Here is a 21,414-nt window from a genome sequence, read left to right on the forward strand (position 1 = left end):
GGGAGCCAGGAACCCTTAACAGGACTGCAGAGAGCATTCTCTCAGGAGATGCATCTTCTACTCAAAAGCCAAAAGAACTACAAGCCTAACTAGACCACCTAGAAATCTGTTACAATTTTTTCATTTGTCTACAGGACGGGGAAAGGAATACAATACAATACTGGGAGATATTTGTTTAATTCTTCTAGTGCTCTACAATTACCACTTTCTCTTTTGAAACTGAAAATATGCAGTCATTTTATACTGAGAAAAATTGCATAGCATATAAGAAGTCAAAATAGTTAGACAAATGCTACATTTCACACAAACAGTGTTTTCCTAATTCCTTATTTTTTTGACAAAGGTGATTTTATCTCTTCCTGTGAAACTGCTGCACTCTAAGAACCAGTTTGTTGAAATCACTCAACTTTGATTCCTTTATCCGTATTAATGCAGTGTATTGAAATCTGTGACTTAGACATGCTCATTTCACTATTTATACTGAGGTCACGTGGAACTAAGATGCAGTGCACCTTCACACATTTGCATATGGTGCACAGTAAGTTTACCAGTCAGATCAGACACATACTATCCAATTCTTTCCCAACATCTTCGTTTGCTGGGTCCATACGTAAGCACTGCATCCCACAAGTCTATGTCTGGAGTCATGCTTGGCTCTGACTGAGAATCAGGAGTCAGATTGGATGCTGATTGGAATCCCTCATCTTCTGACTGGTCTATACTTTGGGGAACCTGTCAGAAAGAGTTCAAATGTCAGACATGAGAACATTCTACTGAAGACACATTTGCTAATGAAAAAGAGTCATTCAAATGACTCTATGTGACCCAACCTCTCTCACCTACCCTCCCTTAATATCAATTTTAAGTTTTTATAGTAGGCACTCTTTTAATTTGATGAGTCTCTACAGGTATTAATGCCCATACACAAAAAACAAATCACCTTCAAAATAATATACCACACTTGCTGGTGTTAAATTCTAAACTTTCTTGTTTGGCAAGCATATAGTTCTACAAATGCAGAATCTCTGGTATGGACATTCAACAATATGTAGCATTAATACAATCATACTGCTCTATCATTTGTTCCAGGCAAAGGATCCAGGCCACAATTCTTCAAATTTGTAAGCATTTTGTTAACTGTGACTAACTCAGTTTGTTCCCTAATTCATATGCAGAAAACCTCTAAGTGTCCAAACAGTGTATATGCCACATCCTCAACTCCCACTCAACAGGAGCCATATGTACAGAATTGTCCTCAATTTTAGTAAAAGATATTCAAACCCATGTAAAAAGCAGCATATTCCTCAAGAAATGGCAAATTTTCCAGTCTGATGCAGAGTTCAGCACTAACTCAAAAAGGTTCTGCCTCCTCTAGGTTACAATTTACACCCACATGTGAACACTGAATGACACAGGGTTTTTCTAGTTAATGTGTTTGCCTTCAAGTTTCAATTCAGACTGAATTAAAGGAATTGCAAGATCTATCCATATGTTAAGTAAAGGGAACAAGATGAGGATCTAAGGGTAAGTTATAAATAAGCCTACCTACACACAGTAAAAATGGAAAGAAAGAAGAAAAACTCTAAAAGTCTATTTAGTACTTCTACAAGAATAAGGCAGAAAAATAAACAGCAAAAGGGGAAAAAAAGAAGAGAAAGCAAAAGGGGGAAAAAGATACACTAGAAACTGTACACACTGAAAAGGCAGTAGGACAATAGGAACTAGGCTATTCAATAGAAAAAAAAAAAAGAAAAAAAAAAGAAAAAATGCTTTCAGATATAACAAGCCAAGTCAACAATACAGCAAGTTAGGTAATGCAGTCTGAACAGCAAAGCACATGCAGTCAAACAGGATGCTTAGGCAGTCAGTCTGAGCACTGACAAGCAAGGAACAATGCAGAGGAGCTCAACAGACGAAGCAGGCAAAAATGCAAGCAAAAGGTTGCTAGGGCAGGGAAGGTACGGATACAGCTGATGGCTTAAATTCATAAAGCTTATGGCCACATGATGGGTTTTGACACAGCTACAGGGCAAGACCAAGGTTTTTGTAATCATCCGTCTCCAAAAAGCTTATCTGGTTCTCTGCAAAGGAAAGGATCCCTGCTCCATCTTAAATTCCAGTGCTGTATGCTTCTATCACCAATTAAATTACTACCTACATTTTTAACTACAGTTTCAAAGTGACACATGAAAGCATGCATACACTCCTTAGTCCAAAACAAAGGATACCATACTTTAATTGCAAGTCCAGACAAATCTGCATTGTCAGGCACTGGTGGCAAATCCAGCTTGATGTCCATATCATAGGTACGGCTGTGGACAAGAGCACCGAAGAGCGAGACGCGCGTTTCTTTCTCAAACCTGTCCCCAGCAGGGCAGCTCTGTGAGAACAGCCCTATGGCAGGGAGCCCGGTGCCAGGGGCAGCCTCCATCACCTGCAGGGTCTGCTGAATGGTGTCACTGAACTGACATTCTTCGTTTGTTATCAGAGACTGTATGTCAGCTTCAAACACGCTTACGTCATAGTAATCATAACCCTGGTATTTGACATTCCTCCCAACATATTTGTTGTTCAGAAAATAGTCCTTTTTTTGTGGTACCAGCTGAGGAGGACCTGTTCCAGCAAGCTGTACTAAGAGATCTAAGACAGAATTAACTTCAGTAAATGGTAAACATTCAGCTGTTTCCAGTTCCTCCACAAGATTCTCCAGTCTATCCGCTTGAGCACCCAGGCCAGCGACTCTCAAGTTGAAAGACAGCATCAAAATTTTGTTCTTCACCGGGAGTCTGGAAACGTTTGATTGCAGCTTACGAGCCTCATCTTGAAAAAGGTTCATGAACAGGGCATTATAAGCAACCCTTTTCAAATTTTGCTTAGCCCTTTTCTTGCTGATCTTCTGCCTCCCTAAGTGAACCTTCCATGGCAAACCTGCCAAGTGTGCTTCACACAAGTCACTGAACAACTGTGTAATGCTTTCCATTTCAAATGAAACTGTCAGGTTTTGGCAGGTACAGTCTGGGTCTCTGATTTCATGGGAAGGAAGACCTGAAAAATATCAGGAAAAGGAAGAAACTCATAAGATATATAAGAAATTGGTGAGTATGCTTTAACTTGAACTCAGACAGCCCAAAAGAAATGAGAACCGACCTCCCACATATTTAGGACATGAGCTATAAAAAAACCCACTTTAACTTTTATCATCAGTGAAGCGACAGTGCAGGAAGCTTAATTCCAGATGCCAATTTTTTCTCGGCAGACTAAAACAAAAGAGAGAAGCTCGTCCTGATGGAATGCCGGATTCCTGCGGGAACACCTCTACCTGTCTCCCTCAGGCATGCATCGCCTCCCTCCGCTCGCGGTGTCCGCAGCCGCGCGGGCACAGCACGTGGGCAATGCGCGGGCGGGGATGGAGACCGGCGGCGGCCTCACGGCTGGGGTGCAGGGCACCCGCCATCCCCGGGCCACTCGGGAGCACCCCCCAGGAGAGGCGGGCTGCCGGCACCCCCGGAGCTGCCGGCGGCGGGGCTCACCCTCAGCACCCAGCCGGGCCCGAGCACGGCGCGCCAACCCCCCGAGCCCCCCGGCAGCAGCAGCAGCAGCAGCAGCAGAGCCCCTCGGGGCCGCGCCCGCCCTTCCCGCCCGGGCCGAACCTGCGGCGCTCCGCGGGCAGCGGGACGGAGCCGCCGCCTCCTCCCGGCGCCGCCGACGTCAGCCGAGCGCGACCGGGCCCGCCCCGCTGCCGGCCCCTCAGCGCCGGCGCCGCCGCAGCGCTCCTGGCCCCGCACAGGGAAAACGCCGGTCGGAGCGTCCGTGAATTTAAACCATTCCTGCGCTGCTCACCCTGAACGCTGCCGCCACTCAGCTGGCAAATGCATGACACGCGAGCGACAGAAAGCTGTGAGCCACGCCGGGCCGAGCGGCGGGAGGCGGCTGCAGCCTTGGGACGGTGTTTGCAAACACACTGAGCAAGAGTACACGGTTTCCCCTCTTAATTCATGTTCTAATAAAGGCTTAGAAAAATACACACCAAATGCAACATTAATGTGATTCAAACACTACAAATTCCATTGAACAAACGGCAGGGAAAGGGGAAAGAGAGCTGAGCTATTAGTCAGAAAATGCTGTTTAAAAAAAAAAAAAAAAAAAAAAAAAAAAAAGGTGAGTAGGAAGCTTTGTTTAGGCGAGACGGGGCCAGAGGGGAGAATGGCAAAAGCTCCTGTCGGGAAACAAATTTCCTAATTTTCCTAACAAACTGTTAGGGAAAATGCTGAAGCTAAAGTTTGGCCGTTGGCCAGTTTCCAATTTAAATACCTTTTTGGACTTCAAAGGTTGGTTTAGAGTTATAGAAACTTTAAACTGAAACAGCACATCTTCATGTTCTTCAGCTCTTCTTTGTGAAAAATCTTTCACATAGCTTTTTTGTTTTTAAAGAGATTTTAATTTCAAAATGGTCAAGGATGGGTATAATTTCCCCTCCAGCAATATCTAAAAACCAAAACAAATGAGAAGGGAAGCACTGTGAACAATTAAAAAAGAAAACTGCAAAGACAGATTTATTTATTCCACATGATATAAAGTTGAACCCAGTAGGAATACCAGTTTAAACATCATTTGAAGTGTCTGAAATCAAAAGGTCAAATTATTGAAGTCACAATAAGAAAAAAGTGCTCTTGAAAATGATCCCTAAATCATACCTGGAATACTACAAAACAAGGCATATCCTGGCTATTGCCTTGGGATGTTTGTTTAATTTTGAGAATTTACATGATGTGGCCTTAGGCCACTACTAAGTCTCTGGAGATTTGGAGTTCTTATTTGTTATACTGAGAATTTATGGTTGAAAAGAGGGCAGAGTGAAGTCCTCATATTTTCCTTTTCTTCTTCTTTCCAAAATGATTCTGAAGTGAAATCAATTTCTGGAAATCCCATCATTCACTGAAAAGAATAGCAGTAAGAAAACCAGTCATTAACCAAGCTCATACCACAATTCCTGACCCAACAATAATATTTTTATTGGTACCAGACCCCTGGTATTGGGCATTTTTTCTGAAAGAGAGAATGACATTTTCTTTTAGAGATGCCCATCTGGATAATTGGTTTTGGGTTTTTTTGGGGTTTTTTTTTTTTTGTTTTTTAAACAGAAATCATTCAGCAAAGAAATATTTCTAGACAAGTATGTTTGAAAACACACATACCTGCCTGACCTGATTTCTCTACAAATGCAGTGCCTGATCTTCAGCTCTTTGTAACTGCACTTGCAGCATGACTAATCATTGTTATTCATGGACAAGGTAAACATTTAAAAATATCATCTGGTTTGGCACTATATTCAGAAAACACATCAGCAATCAGAGCCAGGACCCATCTTGTTACCCATTCTTTAAGCACATATTTTGGTAATTTCATTCCAAAATTCTGGAGTAACAGTATTCTAAGTCCCAAGGGTAGAGCTGTTATTTGGTGCTTTCTGGCTCAAGTGGCAGAATTAGAAGCATTCAGAGTTTCACCAGTTTCACAGTAGATCAGTCTGGTCCCACTGACTTTAAACGTCCCACTGACTTACAGGACCCAGCTGTATTTATATATCATCTTTTCAGAAACTTACAGTATGTAAGAGTTAAAGATAAAATCAGACAGCTTACCTGAACACTGAAGCATTTTCCATTCCTGCTGAAACTGGTCTCTTAATGCTTTTATTTTATTTACTTTTTCTTGGGTAGGAGGTACATAAATTCCAAAGGGAGGTGTAGAAGCACCCACTAATGCTTCGGCTACACTTCGCATTAAACTTATCTCTGTGTCCTAATTAGGAAGAAAAAATACCTCTGTGAACCAAGCTCTCTTTGTGCTTCAGTGATACATGAAATATTTTAAAACAAGCTTTTGTAATTCAATTGCTAGTATTAGTAGCAAGAATGAGCAATCTCCCATTTTCAAATAAAAATGTGTTTAAATGGAAGGTTTTTTCCTGAAAAATGTAAATTAATTTTCATCTGTTGTAAAACTTTTTTCTTTCAAATGGAGAAAGAATCTCACTTTTCCCTTTATGCCTGAAAAGAAATAATGCTGGGTTAAGGACAGAAAATATTATGGGGTTAAGGGGAGCATGGAGCTTGCTTTCTTCATGCATCATTTACTTTCTGTGAGTGGAAAATAGTAATATATTTTGCTTATTCAAGAAATTTACTTTTTGGACTGCTCACAGTCCAAATCAGTATCATTCCTTGCAGAAATTGGATTTGAAAGGCTGATGCTATATGAAGATTATATTTTTAAGACTGTAACACTATTTTGTTTTTAAGAGAAGCATTTTTTCAAGTACTCTAAAAAGCCATGCACATGGCATTAGAAAATCATGATCCTGTTATAGAGCTACCTGATAAAAGTATCAATCTTTTTTTAACATGTATGCCTAATATCCTTTTATTGTCTGAGTTTACACTTCAGAATATCAGTAATTCTCTCCAATTCATACTCCTCATTAGTAGTGTGCAAATATATTATTTTTGGACACTGCATATCAATGTACAAATTATTTTAGCTTAGCCAATTTATGTATCAGCATTGTTAATTAAACAACATTTGAGAAAACTACAGAATAAATTATGTCAAAAATCCACTTAATTGGCAGCTTAATGAATAGCAAGGCTTTAATTGGGTACTTGCTGGGGAACAGATTAGAATAAGCATACATGAACAGTTTTTTGTTGTTTCTCACCGAAGAACTAGAAGGCACAAAAGTAATCAAAAGTTACTGTTTCATAGATCACACAGAGAAACTGTGTTACTCACAACCAGAGGATGCTGGAGAGGCCAAGAGTGGAAATTGAGTTCTTTATGTGATTAGACAAATTCATGGAAGATACAGTCACTGACACTGATCACTGCTCTGGATACAGCCTCCAACTCCTATATTTAGAAATCCTTAATGTGGTAGCACATGGAAAAAGTTAGCCTAGGCAAGGTCCCTATATTTTTTTTTTCTTTCCCTGCCCTCTACCTGAAACACAAAGCTGGGGTGCTCTGCCCCTCAATTATGTATGACCCCAATTAAGTTCATTTGAAGGATATGTGCCCTTCTGATGTATGTTCTGGAGGCTAGAAGTCATGTGTGACAAAGCACAGCACCCGGGAGAGGAAATTTAGTGGTCTGTTATGAACAGAAGAGCAGGCTGCTTTCCATCACTTTTGATGAAAAGAGGCCACATGATTTAACAGACAGGAAGTGCCTCTTTCCAGGAGACAAGTGAGCTGTGGATCCCAGATAAAAATGTGGCAAAATGACAGAACATCTATGGTTCACAGACATAACCATGGGTTATGCCTTGTGTTCATGCCTTGACTTCTCCACTGTGCAGGCTGCGACAGCTGCCTACAGCTCGGAGTGCAGCTGTGTCTTGTCTTGTTCTCAGGACAGAAAGAACCTTGGGCAGTTTGTGCTGTGAACTCTGTACCAAAGACAGGAAAAATACAGCCAGTATTTTCTACTGGGCAGCTTGAAGCAGCTCATACCAGTGTCTCAGCCATACACTTTGAAGTACCACGGCTTAGCACCACTCCTTACCTCAATCACAGCAAAAACTCGAGACTCAGCCAGTCCTCGTAGTGAAGCAACAAGCAGAGAAATCCCACTTATTCCAAGGGTCCTGTTTGGTCCAACAGCTATTACTGTTAAGTTTGGTTGATAACTATATGCTACAGGAAGAATGAATCCAAGTACAGCAAAAAAGAAATCATTTCCTCCAGCATCCTTTAACAACAACAACAACAACAAACTGGTTAGCACAAATACAAAGCCCCAAATTCCCAGATATAAAACAAAACAGAAAGGTGACTGTCATAAAGGTTTTGATTGTCCTAGGAAATAGGATACTGATCTATTTTCCCAGCAATTTTTATATTAAACCTGCAGGATTATTAATCTTTTCCTTAATGTCTTTGCAGTTTAACTCTGCCTTGCTGGAGATGATCTGCAGTAACTATGGAAGGTTTCCTCAAACCCATGCATTCCAATACACTCTAAAGCTCTGGGAAGGAGTAGTAACCTGGCAAGGGCCAAAAAAGGAATCATTTTCAAAGGTCCAAAGTGGATTAAGGGGTGCAATTCTTAATGTCATTTTATAAATATCTAAATATATTCTATTATTACTGTTTAAAAAAAACCCTTCCTCCTATGTTGTTTCTAGAAAGTGAATATTACCTCATTCCAGTTTAGAGAAATATGGTGTTTGCAGCTGGTCTTTCTAGACTGTTCTTTCTCACAGATATTTATGATAAGCATTTTCCTGTAAACAAAAACTCCACTTGAGTATTTAACCAATTATTTCCCAATGGGATAAAAATGGGGTATTTCCTTTCATCATTCTTTAAATACTAATTCATAATACAGGAGCAAATAACTATTTGCATTAGTACATTCTGAAATGTAAACAATTAAAACTGAAATACTTTGTATTATATTTTTAAAAAGATGATTAAAGACTATTGGCAAATTACTTTTAAGAAAAAGGGGAGGTGGAAAAAATTATATATTAAAGAAGACTTTCAGTAAGGAACTCTGCATCAGCAATATGGGCCTCCAGAAGTTATAGGGGAGATAGGTCTCCTATTTAATTAACAATTGCCTTATTTATTACATTGTATTTTCAATAACAATCTAAATTTCCATAAATACAGGAGGATTAGACTTCAAAGCTATGACCAAATGCATGAAATAGCATTTAGAGACAATAATTTCTCTTTGAAGATGTTTTGGGGATATTTTGTATTATGTCTCAAGCTAAACTTCATAAATGTCAGCTCATGACTGGTTCCTTAGTGCAGATTTCATCACACATATAGACATGAACATTCAGAAAGACCTTGGGACTGTACCCCCTAATGTAGAGGGAGGCCTCACCCATCTTCTGTGTTTGGTATCATCTGCATGTCTCCAAGAAATACACAAAGAACTCTGCAGGAAACAAAAATTTACATATATTTGAAATTGGGTTTTTTTTGTTTTTCAGTTAGTGTGATTTATATAAAAGTTTGTGTGTAGATTAAAATCACTAAAAAGAATGTATATTGAATTTGGTCCATTAAAAGTAGAAATAAAACATATTTAGGGCACCTGAAGGGAACCCCATTTCTTCCTTCAAATACAGGGGAGGAAAAACAAAAATCAAGAAACTGTCCCCAGGCTAAAGCCAACTGAAATCTGACAAAGGAAGTGTAAGCTAGCACAGCCATCATCCTTACAATTTTTTTACCTTTGGAAAGGCAAAAGGTTATTGCCTTTGTTATTGTCAGTGTATACACTGTTACCTGGATTACATGTTGAAAATGCTATGCATGTACGCATGCTATCTGTTTTAAAATCAAGGCTTCACAGGCAGTTTGCCATATTTGCCACACTCAGTATTTGATTTTAACATGTTGTTAAAGGACTTTAAATGCAAACATACAAACTCACCTTTGAAATCCAGAACGAACAGAATGTCTTAGTGCAACAGCAGCAGAAAGAGCAGCTGTGGGCGATGCTGCAATTCCATTACACACCTAGAAAATACATTTTTCATTCAGAAGCAATGCTGCAAAAGATCATGTCATTTTTAAAGTGAAACAGCTGTATTAATTATTTTCTACAGAATGGCCATATTTGATTATTTATTATATTGATTGGTATTATATCAATACTGGCCATTATTGATTATTTATTCCATAAACTGCACTATTATTTCAAAAGTATGGTGCTATACCAGAAGGCAACTGTAAAAATAACTTTTCCAGGGAAAGGCCATGTTTACTGGGTCTCTGTATAGTCTGCAAACTGTGCAGAAAAATACACTCTATGAAAAGGAGGTTGTTCCTGTTCCAACTCTTCCTTTAACCTAGGTAAGCTATTCTTTTCTGGAAAATACAATAGCCACATTACTCACTCAACCCTTGAGTGTTCATTTATGGTGTGTGCTTTGAACTCTACATAAAAGCTAAGCAAAGAGATATGTTGCCTCTCCTCATTCCTCCTCTTTGTCAGCACAAAAAGTTAACTTATATCTGCAACTCATTAAGTTCTACCTCTTTTTACCAGTTCTTAAAATCTATTTATAGGCTCTCCTGGAGCTGTGTGCAGTTTATAATGTCAGAAATTTGTCCCCAGGCTCTTAATATGTGAGTTCCAAGAGCAAGATGTCTTAGAAGAAAGAGGCCATTGTGGTAGTTACTCTTCCTTGCAGGCCTGGTACCTTAAAGAGAGCTTTTCACTCAAAGGAAGAGTGACTTATTATGATGCAATGTTTTAAACTTGTTTTCAGTTCTTCTGTGCTCATCCAAGTTTTTACACATAAATAAGAAGATGCACCCTCTAAGCCTGCCCTCTCTTCATTCCTGACCTGCAAGAATCAAAACACTGAAAAAGAATTACTCTGTTCAGAATCAGAGCATGCAGCAGAGCTGTTGAAAACACCACTAAAGAGTATGTGTGTGCATGCACATGTAAGTCAAAATTTACCATGTAAACTTTGCACATTGAGACAGGAAAATCATTGGCATCTCTTCAGATTTCTTGCTGTTGCTTACTGGTGCTTGATACAGCAACTTCTGCTCTTCTTAACTGGAAGACAATGCTTGTCTCCCCCATGAGTCTGAGAGCAATGAGAGGTTCTTAGGGGCTCATATTCTGTGACTACCTACAGGAAGTCTGGACAATGAGTTGCCCAAAGATGATTAGAAAGATGGATTTGGGTTAACAGCTATGCCAAATAGTCGTTTTCTCATCTTGCATGTTCGCTCTCATAGCTAAACACATTATAGCTGAGATTAGTGGACTTGGGAGATAAATAGTAACTAGTATCTGGGTAACAATACAGTGGAAATAAAAAATCAGAGTAATCCCACTCCACCCCCACCCCCAAGACCAAGGCAGGATATTATTACCTCCTTCTTAAGTATTTTATCTAGGATCACAAACACACTGCCAAGCGAGAGCAAAGTTTTGTCCTCTTTCACAAGGTCTGCATAAAAGCCACTGTAAAATAAATAATATGAAGAAAAACTAGGTTAGAGGCAATACTGTCTTGGAAGAGGACATTGGTAAAGTGCTTTGCAGTTAGTATTAATGAAGTACATTTTGTACAGGTGCTACACATTGATTCTCAGAAACCTGCTCTAGCAGAAAGATGACAACACCGGTGCCTGACCGTCTTCATCTCCCTAAACCTGCCTCCATTCTGCACTGGAAAGAAAACAGAAATGTCTGATGATATTCAGGAAACAGAGTTCTGTCAAAATTAGACGAAAACAAGACCAAATATTGCACTTCTCAAATCAGAGCAGTTTGGTATTTTTTCCAGCTAAAAGTGAGTACAGAGCTTTAAGACAGCTTCCTAGCAAAATCTATTTCTAAATTAATACATTTGCATTAGCTGTCCTATCTCTATTGAAAGAGTTGTAGAGAAAAAATAATTCTGATTATTTCTTTAAAGGATCTCAGGCTATGAGTACTATACAACACAAATGTCTTTATTTATAAAGGAAGAAATTCTGGCTGCAACCGAGTAGACCAAGGCCAAAAAGATGACCATGGCAGACACAGAGCTAGTTGACAGTCTGTACAGAGACCTCTCATCTTCTGTGGAAAAGAAAATAAATAGGACTAACCTGACAAGAGCTTTTATTTCTGTTTCATCCATTTCCTTCACCAGCTGAACATGTTCAGAAAGAAAATGTTCTGAACCTTCAGAGCCAGTTGTTGCTGTTTTGATGGGAGGCACTGGAAGTAGAATATTTTTCATGTGCAATTCCAAAAACTTTTCTACTTTGACAGTGTTGTTGTTGTTCGTTATCTGAGATTCATCTTCTGTGGAGGGATTTGAATTAGCCTTCTTTAGTAAGTCTGATTTGGTGCTCAAATTTTGTAAAAATGATGTATCTAGAGAAAAAGAAAGATGGGTTTCACAGGTATTAGTTTCTAAGCAATGTGTTAATAGTTGGATATATTTATTCACAAATAGAATACATCAGTATTCATAGTATGCATATTTACTCCCATGCACTAGCTACAATGTTTCCTGACACAGATGTTACTTCTTCAGTGCTACTACATTTCTTTTCATCTAGTAAAAGGTCATATATTGTAATGAAGCTTATGCCCCTATTTTTGACAAAGAAAACACCATCCTCAAACAAAGATATCAAAGTGCTACTTTTTGGCATGATGTTTGGCAGCATCAGCGAGTTCTTTTCAGACCAGCTAAAGCCATGACCTAAAATGAAGCCTCATACTGCTTCACCAGTCACTTGATGAATAAGTGCTTGTTCAATTAGTTAGTCCACTGGTATTAATTTTAATAATTTTCAATTTCTGTATAAATCCATTTATCAATAATATTTGCTTGAATGAAGAGAAACTACCTTCATAAGCCAACCATTTCCAGTAGGGTTTATGTGCTGCTCTCACATTTTGAATAGATTCAACAGCACTAAAAAACAAACCAGATTAACAGTATTAGCAATAATGAAAATCATAAAAGGAATCAAACTTACCTCAATAAAAAATCAAAACCAAAAAAATCCAACCAAAAAATGAACAAACCTTGATTTCTTCCAAGAATACAAAACAGAACAAGAGTCAATAGGCACATTGCTTGAAAAGATTAGAGTCAAAAAAGAAAAGTGAAGATCACATACAGCATGTACACACATTTACACATTGAGTGAAATCCCAGCCCTGTTGTTGGAGGAAGCACACCTGTATGAGTTCAGGAAAAATGTGTCCTGTCTGTCAATGTCTTGCCAAGAGATTTTATCCACACAATGTAAAGATTTAATTAGACTGACTCAAAAGCAAGACAATCTGTTCAGGAACTAAGTAAATCACATACCCTGCTATTCTTTGTGTTGAAGTCTCCTTTTTATTATCACTGATATTTGCAGCACTATGAGCAAAAGATCCCATTGCATCAGCTATCATACAATCATAATTCAGCTTGTGTTAAATCCAGAAGAAATTCCGTGTAACTGCAGATTGCTTGTTAAGTGTTCAGGATCTGGACTGATATGTTGGATAAGTATGTAATCAACTTTCTATGACACAGGATGACAGCAATCTGAGATACCACAATTGGTAGAGAAGAAAAAGAGGACACAGAGGGGTTATGGGATGTGCGAGGAGCAACATAACCAGTTTTGCTCCATCAGTTTACCAAATGAAACTCAGCCCACAATCTATGTATATCCACACTGCTCCCCTGACTGATCCAGGCTCTGAGTTTTAACTAACACAGCCAACTGGGAAGTGCTGCCATAAAAGTGCATGAGGAACATTTCTGCTGGAAAAAGGACAGGACAGCTACTGAGCTGGGAGAAAGATGGAGGACAGAACATGGAGATGTGGAGGAGATAGTGCAGACAGGTAGAGAGAAAGACACTCTTTAAATGTGGGACTGATTCAGGCCCAATGTTCAGAATGCTTTACTTGGTCATATTCCACCACTGTACACACACAGTCTCTAAAAAGGTTAGACTTGAAATTTAATTATCTTGGTACAGCTCTACATACTCAAGTGCTTTTGCAGCCCAGGGCTCGATGATCCAAATTCCAGAAACAAGAATTCACCAAGACTGGCTCTGCATAGCAGCAACTCTCACTGATGAGAGAAAGCTTTGCCCCAGCTATTGCTGTACTACGGCAACTGAAGTGGCTCTGGGGTCTGAGGCACTAACCCTTGCAGTTGCACACCTTCCCAAATACTGGCTGTAGATAATGGGCATTACCTTGATTATAGCAGGATTATCTCTGTCTCAAGTGAGATGGATTTCTATAGGATAACAAGGCCTAAGGATAAAATGGTTTGCAGTTTTATGCTAGAAGATCTCACAACTTGAAATAATTTCAAAAACAAAAGTATATAAGACTGTACCTTGGATGACTTTTTAAAAATGCAAGTTATCCAAAGCAGAGAACAATATATTATAAACTACCATATTAAAACCTTACTTCAGCAAAATGTTCGAAGCATGCATATCTTTTGTCTCTTTAAAAAACACATTAGTTGTTTTAAAATTCTTTATATAGCTTACCTTAGACAAGGTGCCATTTCTCCAGTTATTTGAGGTACAGGATCTCCAAGCAAAGTTTTTACAGTCATGCACACTGATTCACCCAATGACTTCAAGTGGTATCCACCCTAGAAAGTACTTTGTGTCAACTAAGGGACAAGTATTTTAACATTTCTCTGAATTTCAAGGTAGAAAATAAACTATCATTTTGAAATGTATCTGTATTTACAGAAACAGAAGATGATATGCAAGTGTATCTAAGCCAATGGTTTTTCAATATGAAAACAGTAACTTAGTGGCCACCTGCTGGCATCACATGATTAAACTGACTTCATCATAGTTCAAGCAACTTCAGAAATCAGTCATTACTTTGCCATAAAAAACACACGCCTTCTACATTCCCCTCTACAGCACACCATCTTCCACAGTCCTTGTGGAAGATTCCTTAGAAGGCAAATGCTATCACTGTCCTCTAAAATGGCTGTTCAAGAGAAATCTCCCACAGCCTAAATACAACTAAATGTACCTACTAAGTACATTTTAATGAGTTTGGGACTGTCAAGAGCAGTAGACTAATCACTGCTCACAAGAACTGAACAGATTTGTGGAAGATATGTTTTTTTGAATGATGAGCATATGCATCCTTTGTTTCAAAACTCCATAGTGTAAGAGCTTGTCAAATCTTAGCCATTTTTGCATTCTCAAAGAAAGATAAAAATAAGAAATTTTTTTGTTAAGAAGTTTTGCTTCCTAGTTTCTAGTTTGCCCTAAATGGCTTTAATAAAAAGACCTTTCCCCTGGGAGTACATTTCAAAAGTCTTTACCTCTAGGATGACGCATAGCTTTCCATTAGCTAACTGCATCAGGAAATGGGTAAGGTGGGCAAAAACCTCAGGAGTGGCATTCATCTGACCCTAAACCAAAGAAAAAATATTAAGAGATGACATCTTGATTCAAAAGCACTGGTAAGAAACCCAAACAAACAATCTGAAGTACCCAAGTCTGAGATGGAATAGCAGAACACCTGCCTTTCATTATATCAAACAGAATGCTGAGCCAACTGCATTTAAGGAAGGTGAAAAAACCCAACACAGTAATTACACTTACGGAATAATCTGTCTTTACATGTCTTGTTGTAATGTTTAATAAATTTGGGTCAGCTTAAAGATTCAAGCATGTTTTTTTACCTTGATTAAAGTGAATTTCACTTAGCAATCACAGGACATTAAAACAGTAGGAATATTTTCCTAATAGATTAATGACTGACAACACAAAGACCTCAGGTTACTTACTTCAGGGTCACCAATTCCAGAATCATATCCAGAGGAGACAATAACCAGTTCAGGATCAAACTGTTATAAAAGAGAGACAGTTTCAGGACATCTTTATGTCCTATTTTCAATTTTGCACAGGATTTCGGCAGTAACATCAATTTGAATGTGAAAACAAGTAGGGATTCTCCTTGAATACATTACCCTTTTATGCTATTTTTGTATCTGCTGGAGAAGTTGCAGATGATTGTGTTGAATATTTAAAAGCTATAATTCCATAAATACTATTCAGTTGATCAGAGCAAGATCATACCAGTGGAATAAATGTATTAACTGTGCTACTGGCAATTACTGCATTTCTGTAAAATATTCAATGGTACCTGCTTTAGAAACACTTAGGAAGTGCACTTTGGCAGTTAAAAATTACCTCAAAAGCCATCGGAAGCAACACATGGAAAAATGCAGCAAGATAATCTGAATTTCCCATTCCAACCTGAAAAATATGAGAAACACAGGACATGTTTTCCAGCTGGAATGATAAATTTTCTAAGGTTCTTCAAGACTTCAGGGAAAGATAGGAGAAGTGAAAGATGAGGGAACCTTATGAAGTACAATAAAAAATCCTCTATTTTATTAAAGTGCATAAATATCCACCATTTTTAATCTTAATGAGCTTCAGTTTTCTGCTAAACAAGGATGGATGTAATGGTATCCTGAATCACTTTTTGATTTGATAGCTAGGCAAGATATTCAAGTAAAAATGAGTGTGTAAATTATTTTCTCCCTTTTATTTTTCAAACATTATCACATTCTGAGCCGTATTTTTCCAGCAGACCTTCCCTTACAGGAAGGATATACACTGTGTAAGACATTTGCCAAGCAAGTGAAGCAGTGCACATACTCACAAAGTGTTACATAAAGGATGAGATACAAAACTCTTCCACTTGCTTTGTTGTGCTGTAAACAATATTTACCTTATTCCAAGGCAAATTTATGTTAAAACCTTTTCCTTTTCCCAGACCCACAGCATCATAATCAGATTCTTTGAGTGATGGCCAGAATTCCTGATGTTCATAGCGATGCCAAGAAAAGTACAAAACACTGAAAATAAAAAAAATAAAAATCCAATCTGACAAAAAGATTGTGGAAATTATTTTATATCCTGAACCTGGTGACTGCATTGTCTGAAAGCAAGAAAATCCTATCCCTTCTCCTCAGTTCTGTCAAAGGATTTAGACTGAAAATTGGTACAGTAGGTGCTATGCTGAGATTAGCCTAAAAATTAACAAGCTAAAAATGTCTTGTAAGCATGCACTCTACACAGATCAAATACTAGGAATTTTCAGAACAGCAGGCTAGAACCTGTTTCTAGTACCTACTTATGTTGTTCTTCCAAAAATAAAAAAAGTTAATATATTTTATCCAACTGCTACTTGAAGACTTGAACTGAGAGATTCATGAACAGAGAATAGATGTACGACCTGAGTAGTGGCAAACCAAGGTAATCACATTGCTTATTTTGTTTATTATTCTTTAAAGTAGAACAGATTTACATTTTATTTTGGTTTAGGTATTTCCTTCTATTTTGTAACAAATGAAAAACAGAGAGACTAAAATAGGAAGGAGAATGTCTTGCACGATTCTAGTTTTAGAAGTTTAAGAAATCTTATTCTCTAGAAAGGCAAGCAATCTTTAAACAGCTGACATTAAGAAAAAAAATCCTTCAAACCTTGGATCTTCTTCAAATATATATTGAGTTCCTTGCCCATGGTGCACATCCCAGTCAACAATTAGGATTCTGTACAGATCAGTAAAAGAAAACATTCAGCGGAAGCGCCACAGCATGTTAATCTACAGAAGGTAAAAATGAAAAATGTTCTTCTGAACCAAAAGGAACATGACACCCAGAAAGCTCTAGACATTAATCTAAACTAGTACAATGACAAACTGTTGTTTACACATGAAAAGCTTCTCTAGAGTCAACCGTGCACTTACCTCTGCAAACCATATTTCAGTTTTGCATATTCTGCTGCAATAGCAACGTTGTTGAACAAACAGAACCCGTTAGCTGCATTTCTCTGGCTGTGGTGACCTGGAGGTCTGAACCAAAATTTTATAAATTATTCACAACAGAAGAAATTTCTCTAAGTGAAAACTTCCTCATGTATTTTCCTACCTGACTAACGCCATTCCATTGCGCACTTTTCCTGCCATCACAGCGTCCACCAGCTGCAAAGTTGCTCCTACTGCCAGTCTGGCACAGCGGTAAGTGCTCTGAGAAAGAGAAACATCAGCTTAAACAAGGCACCCGTGAATGCTTTAGCATCCCAACAGCAAACTGTCCTGACATAATTCTACCCCACTGAAGCTGTACGAAGATAGCTGAAACAGAACTTGACAACACAGGTTCCAATGTGCTTCCCCTGTCATTACAGTGGTCACCATAATCTTTACAAGAACGTTCTCTGTGGAGCAGTCAAAAATGTGAGATGGATGTACTGAGTGGAATAACATGGCATCTTTGAAAATAAGCAAACATAATAGAAAAATTAATCTCCATTTCATGGCACAACATGTAAGAGCAATTGTTACCAAAATGTGATTTGCAGGTCACTAATGGTCTACAGTGACATTAAGTGACAAAAACAGAGCTAAAATTTGAGTAGTGCATTATACTGGTGTGATACAATTACAAAATAGATAACAGAACACTTGAGAAATTTAAATTCCAGAATTACACTAAACTAGAAACAGAAATTTACAATAACATAAATAAATGTGAGATTACATCAGTAGCAAAAAAAAAAAAGTATTTTTAATCTTTCCCTTCCTAGAAAAATGCCACTCAGGGGCAGTAACACAAATAGTTGTAACTCCCAATAGAGGAAGCAGTTTAACTTACACACCGGATGAAAGAAAAAAGCATCATAATTTTCAGAGACCCTTTTCAACTCCTCCTCATTCATCGTCTGAGTGCTTTTTGCCACTTCCAAGTGCTCCAAACTGCAGGGGAAAGAGATTAACACAACATTTAAGTACGCAACTATAAATATTTTTTAGAAGTTTACTTGCATTCCTACGTATAAATCAGCATTCATTGCTTAAATACCCACAGAGTGACAATGTAGACTTAGTGGAACAGCAGATTCATAATTCAGCACCTACACTGTACTCCACATTGTGACACATTTTCCATTGAAATTAATGGAAGCCATTGCATCTTAGAACAGTCTTTTCAAATGGATGAAAATATAATCTGGAGGTATGAGATCTGCTGCTCCACTGAATTAATCTGAATGAAAGTTCAGTTTCAGACCTGTGAACCAACAGGATTTCCTCCTCGCTTCCTTCTCTGGCAGGCACACGGACACACCTTTCCACAAGATGGTAACTTCTAAGCTGCTCATAGGAGGATGAAAGTCTTTCTGGCACTTCAATATCACAAATAGGACTAAAAATAAAAATAATTATATTACTGTAATACTGTACTAGCACCGGTAACTAATACACTTCATAAAGCCTAGTTTTTAACTCCCCATTTTAAGAAAATTCATTTCCCTTAAAGAGAGATACATGAGAGTAAAAATGGAAAAAAAATCTTGAAGTATTTTCTGTTTCAGAACTAAGTCAGAAATTGATTATAAAATATGTAAGCAAAAACAAATCTTAAAAAAACCCAAACAAACAATTCAATAGCATCATTTTTTGTTTCTTCTCTCGAGGTAAAAAGTTGCTATGGTTGACTACAGACACAGGAATGCTGCAATTAAAAGCTGTAGGTTACAATGAAGGTGAACAGAGGAGAAAGCAGATGTGGCAGAGAAGACAACAATGGATTGTTACTCTGAGCACTGCAAAGGAACTCCTCTAGTTTATGCAAATTTAAGTAATATACAAATTTCTAACTGAATATTATTGACATGCTTCAGCTGAGTGAGTATATCTACATACTTTTCCAAGGTCAATGATACTTTAATTTTATAAATAATTTAATTAGCTTAAAACACACTATTTAGGGGGCTACTCAGATGCCTCATCCTAACAACTCTTGTTAAGGCCTCCCAGACTGGATGCCTGCAGCTTCTCAAATCCAGTTTCAGACAATCATTACAGTATCTAGATACAAATTGTGAATAAAATATTTTTTTCCTCTTAGAGAAGACTCTTTTTATTCATAAATGACAGGAAGTACCACCAGATATTAATACCACCACTATTACATTTACAAAACATGCATTTATTTGGTACTGCTCTCACGAGTCCTAATAAGAATTTATTAACAAAAACGACAGCAGTGACTTACTCACTCCAAAGCAGTTTGTGAGTGGTCATCTCCTCATCATAAACCAGCGCTGTTCCTGAAGCCATTGCTACAACCGAGCAGAACAAAAACACTAAGACACATATTTCACAGCAGAAGTAAACTTAAAGTTTACTTCAAGTAAGTTTACAGTTACTATTACACTAGATAGTGAGACTATAAGTACAGAGCATATCTGCTTGCGTGACAGCTTTGTACTTTAGACTTTGTACTTACAGAACGAAATCAAGGAAAATATGAAGGACTCAGGTTCTGACAAAACTGCACCCACCGAAAGTGGGTGCGGGCAGGCAGGATCCACAATGGATCCTGGGGCTCCAGAGCTGGGCGCTGGCATTCCTGGTACACCCAGCTGCCCGGACCCCCGTGCAAGCAGCGGAGGCTCCGAGGCCAGCCCGCCTCCTCCCTCCATGGCGCACGGACTCACCTGTGAGGGGAGGCCCAGCACCGCGGGGGAGAACTTGAGCTACAAAGCCACAAAGTGGGAACAACAGGATTTCATACACCACGCGCGCAACAGCGACAGGGATCTGTCTGCTTTAGAACTCCATCGGTCGTTGAAACCCCAGAGAGACGCTGAAGAGAGATAAAGAAGCCGACGGGCAGAGAGCGGATGCGAGTGCACTGCCGGCCGCGTACCCTGGGACCCGGGCGCGCTCCGCTCCGCCGCTCGCTTCCCGCGCAGCCCGGCAGCCCCTCACGGAACCAGCGCGGCCGAGGCCTTCCGAGGGGAGGGCGGGGAGGCCGGGGAGGCGGAGTGTCCCGGGCCCGGCTGTGGGCGTGCCGAGCGCAGCCCCGCCCCGGCGTGAGGCGCGGTTCGAGTCGCGGTTTGAGCCGCGCTGCGGAGCCCCACGGCCGCGCTGTGCCCGTGCTGCGGAGCCGGGCCGTGCCCGGGGAGCGCAACCGCTGGAGGGGTTTTAGTGTGGAACTGACCCAAGAGCGAAACAACGCCCAGCCCCGGGCTGTGTGGCATCCTCTGACATAATGAAAATAAAGTAAGAGCCTGGACTGAGGGGAGACCCCTCCATTCCCTCGGAGTGACGTGTCCGGGCGCTGGTGCCTCTCCTGCCCGGCCGCGGCGGCCGGCCCGTGTGTGCGCACAGCTTCTCCGATTATTGACTCTTTTTTTCCCTCGGTTTCTACTAGTTTTCCCAGTTCATGGTAGAAAGTGATGGAACAGGTGTCATCACATTCAATAGCCTGATACAAACCTGCACTTTTGGGGAGTGTATCCAAAACCCAGATCATTACAGGTGCAAGTTTTAGAGATCTACTGCCCATAAACCTTCCCCGTATTGGTTTCAAGAAAGTATAGTAATAGACACTATTATTGAAATAGTTTCTAATTTATGCATTACCACCTGTTACTGTGTTTATTATACACATTTATAAAACTAAAATTGAGTCAAGTTCTGTCCATCTTCACGTAGTCTTTAATATCAGTGTATTACACTGACCATGAGGATGCTAATCATGTGCCTACTGTAATTTTTTTATTATTTTTAATATTTTGACTCCATTAGTTCCCTGCAGATCACTTGGAGAATGGGTAAATTTTATAAATTAACTTTTGTAATGTGTTTGAAAATGAAAAGGGACTTTTCAGTGGCAGGGATCTGATTTATGACACCCAGTGACCAAATCTTCTTGCGACTGGGGCCAAACATACCGTGTTAGTTATTCTTCTCTTTATTCCACTCTGAGTCCTGTGACAGCAACCAGCAGAGGGCTGCCTCCTTTCAAAATACTCCAACGGGAGACAATGAGGCGGATTCATGAAAC

General features: G+C 39.3%; 1 protein-coding gene across 1 annotated transcript in view; it reads right to left on the reverse strand.

Moving 5' to 3' along the window:
* TUBGCP6 (tubulin gamma complex component 6) overlaps nucleotides 1–20,375 on the reverse strand; it is a 40,020-nt gene extending 19,645 nt beyond the window's left edge. The window contains exons 1-22 of the mRNA XM_064422191.1: nucleotides 20,060–20,375; nucleotides 19,615–19,681; nucleotides 18,628–18,762; nucleotides 18,218–18,314; nucleotides 17,488–17,585; nucleotides 17,307–17,411; nucleotides 17,041–17,109; nucleotides 16,286–16,412; nucleotides 15,739–15,804; nucleotides 15,333–15,392; nucleotides 14,865–14,954; nucleotides 14,062–14,168; nucleotides 12,394–12,461; nucleotides 11,641–11,911; nucleotides 10,918–11,008; nucleotides 9,455–9,540; nucleotides 8,900–8,953; nucleotides 8,201–8,285; nucleotides 7,565–7,750; nucleotides 5,643–5,802; nucleotides 2,234–3,045; nucleotides 569–732 (exon numbers count right to left, since the gene is read on the reverse strand). Of these exons, the coding sequence (XP_064278261.1) occupies nucleotides 569–732; nucleotides 2,234–3,045; nucleotides 5,643–5,802; nucleotides 7,565–7,750; nucleotides 8,201–8,285; nucleotides 8,900–8,953; nucleotides 9,455–9,540; nucleotides 10,918–11,008; nucleotides 11,641–11,911; nucleotides 12,394–12,461; nucleotides 14,062–14,168; nucleotides 14,865–14,954; nucleotides 15,333–15,392; nucleotides 15,739–15,804; nucleotides 16,286–16,412; nucleotides 17,041–17,109; nucleotides 17,307–17,411; nucleotides 17,488–17,585; nucleotides 18,218–18,314; nucleotides 18,628–18,762; nucleotides 19,615–19,679 (2,996 nt within the window). The 5' untranslated portion in view covers nucleotides 19,680–19,681; nucleotides 20,060–20,375. The remainder of the gene's footprint in view (nucleotides 1–568; nucleotides 733–2,233; nucleotides 3,046–5,642; nucleotides 5,803–7,564; nucleotides 7,751–8,200; nucleotides 8,286–8,899; nucleotides 8,954–9,454; nucleotides 9,541–10,917; nucleotides 11,009–11,640; nucleotides 11,912–12,393; nucleotides 12,462–14,061; nucleotides 14,169–14,864; nucleotides 14,955–15,332; nucleotides 15,393–15,738; nucleotides 15,805–16,285; nucleotides 16,413–17,040; nucleotides 17,110–17,306; nucleotides 17,412–17,487; nucleotides 17,586–18,217; nucleotides 18,315–18,627; nucleotides 18,763–19,614; nucleotides 19,682–20,059) is intronic.
* Nucleotides 20,376–21,414: the final 1,039 nt, after the last annotated feature.

This window comes from Passer domesticus, chromosome 5 (assembly GCF_036417665.1).
Source record: "Passer domesticus isolate bPasDom1 chromosome 5, bPasDom1.hap1, whole genome shotgun sequence".
Taxonomy (NCBI): Eukaryota; Metazoa; Chordata; class Aves; order Passeriformes; family Passeridae; genus Passer; species Passer domesticus.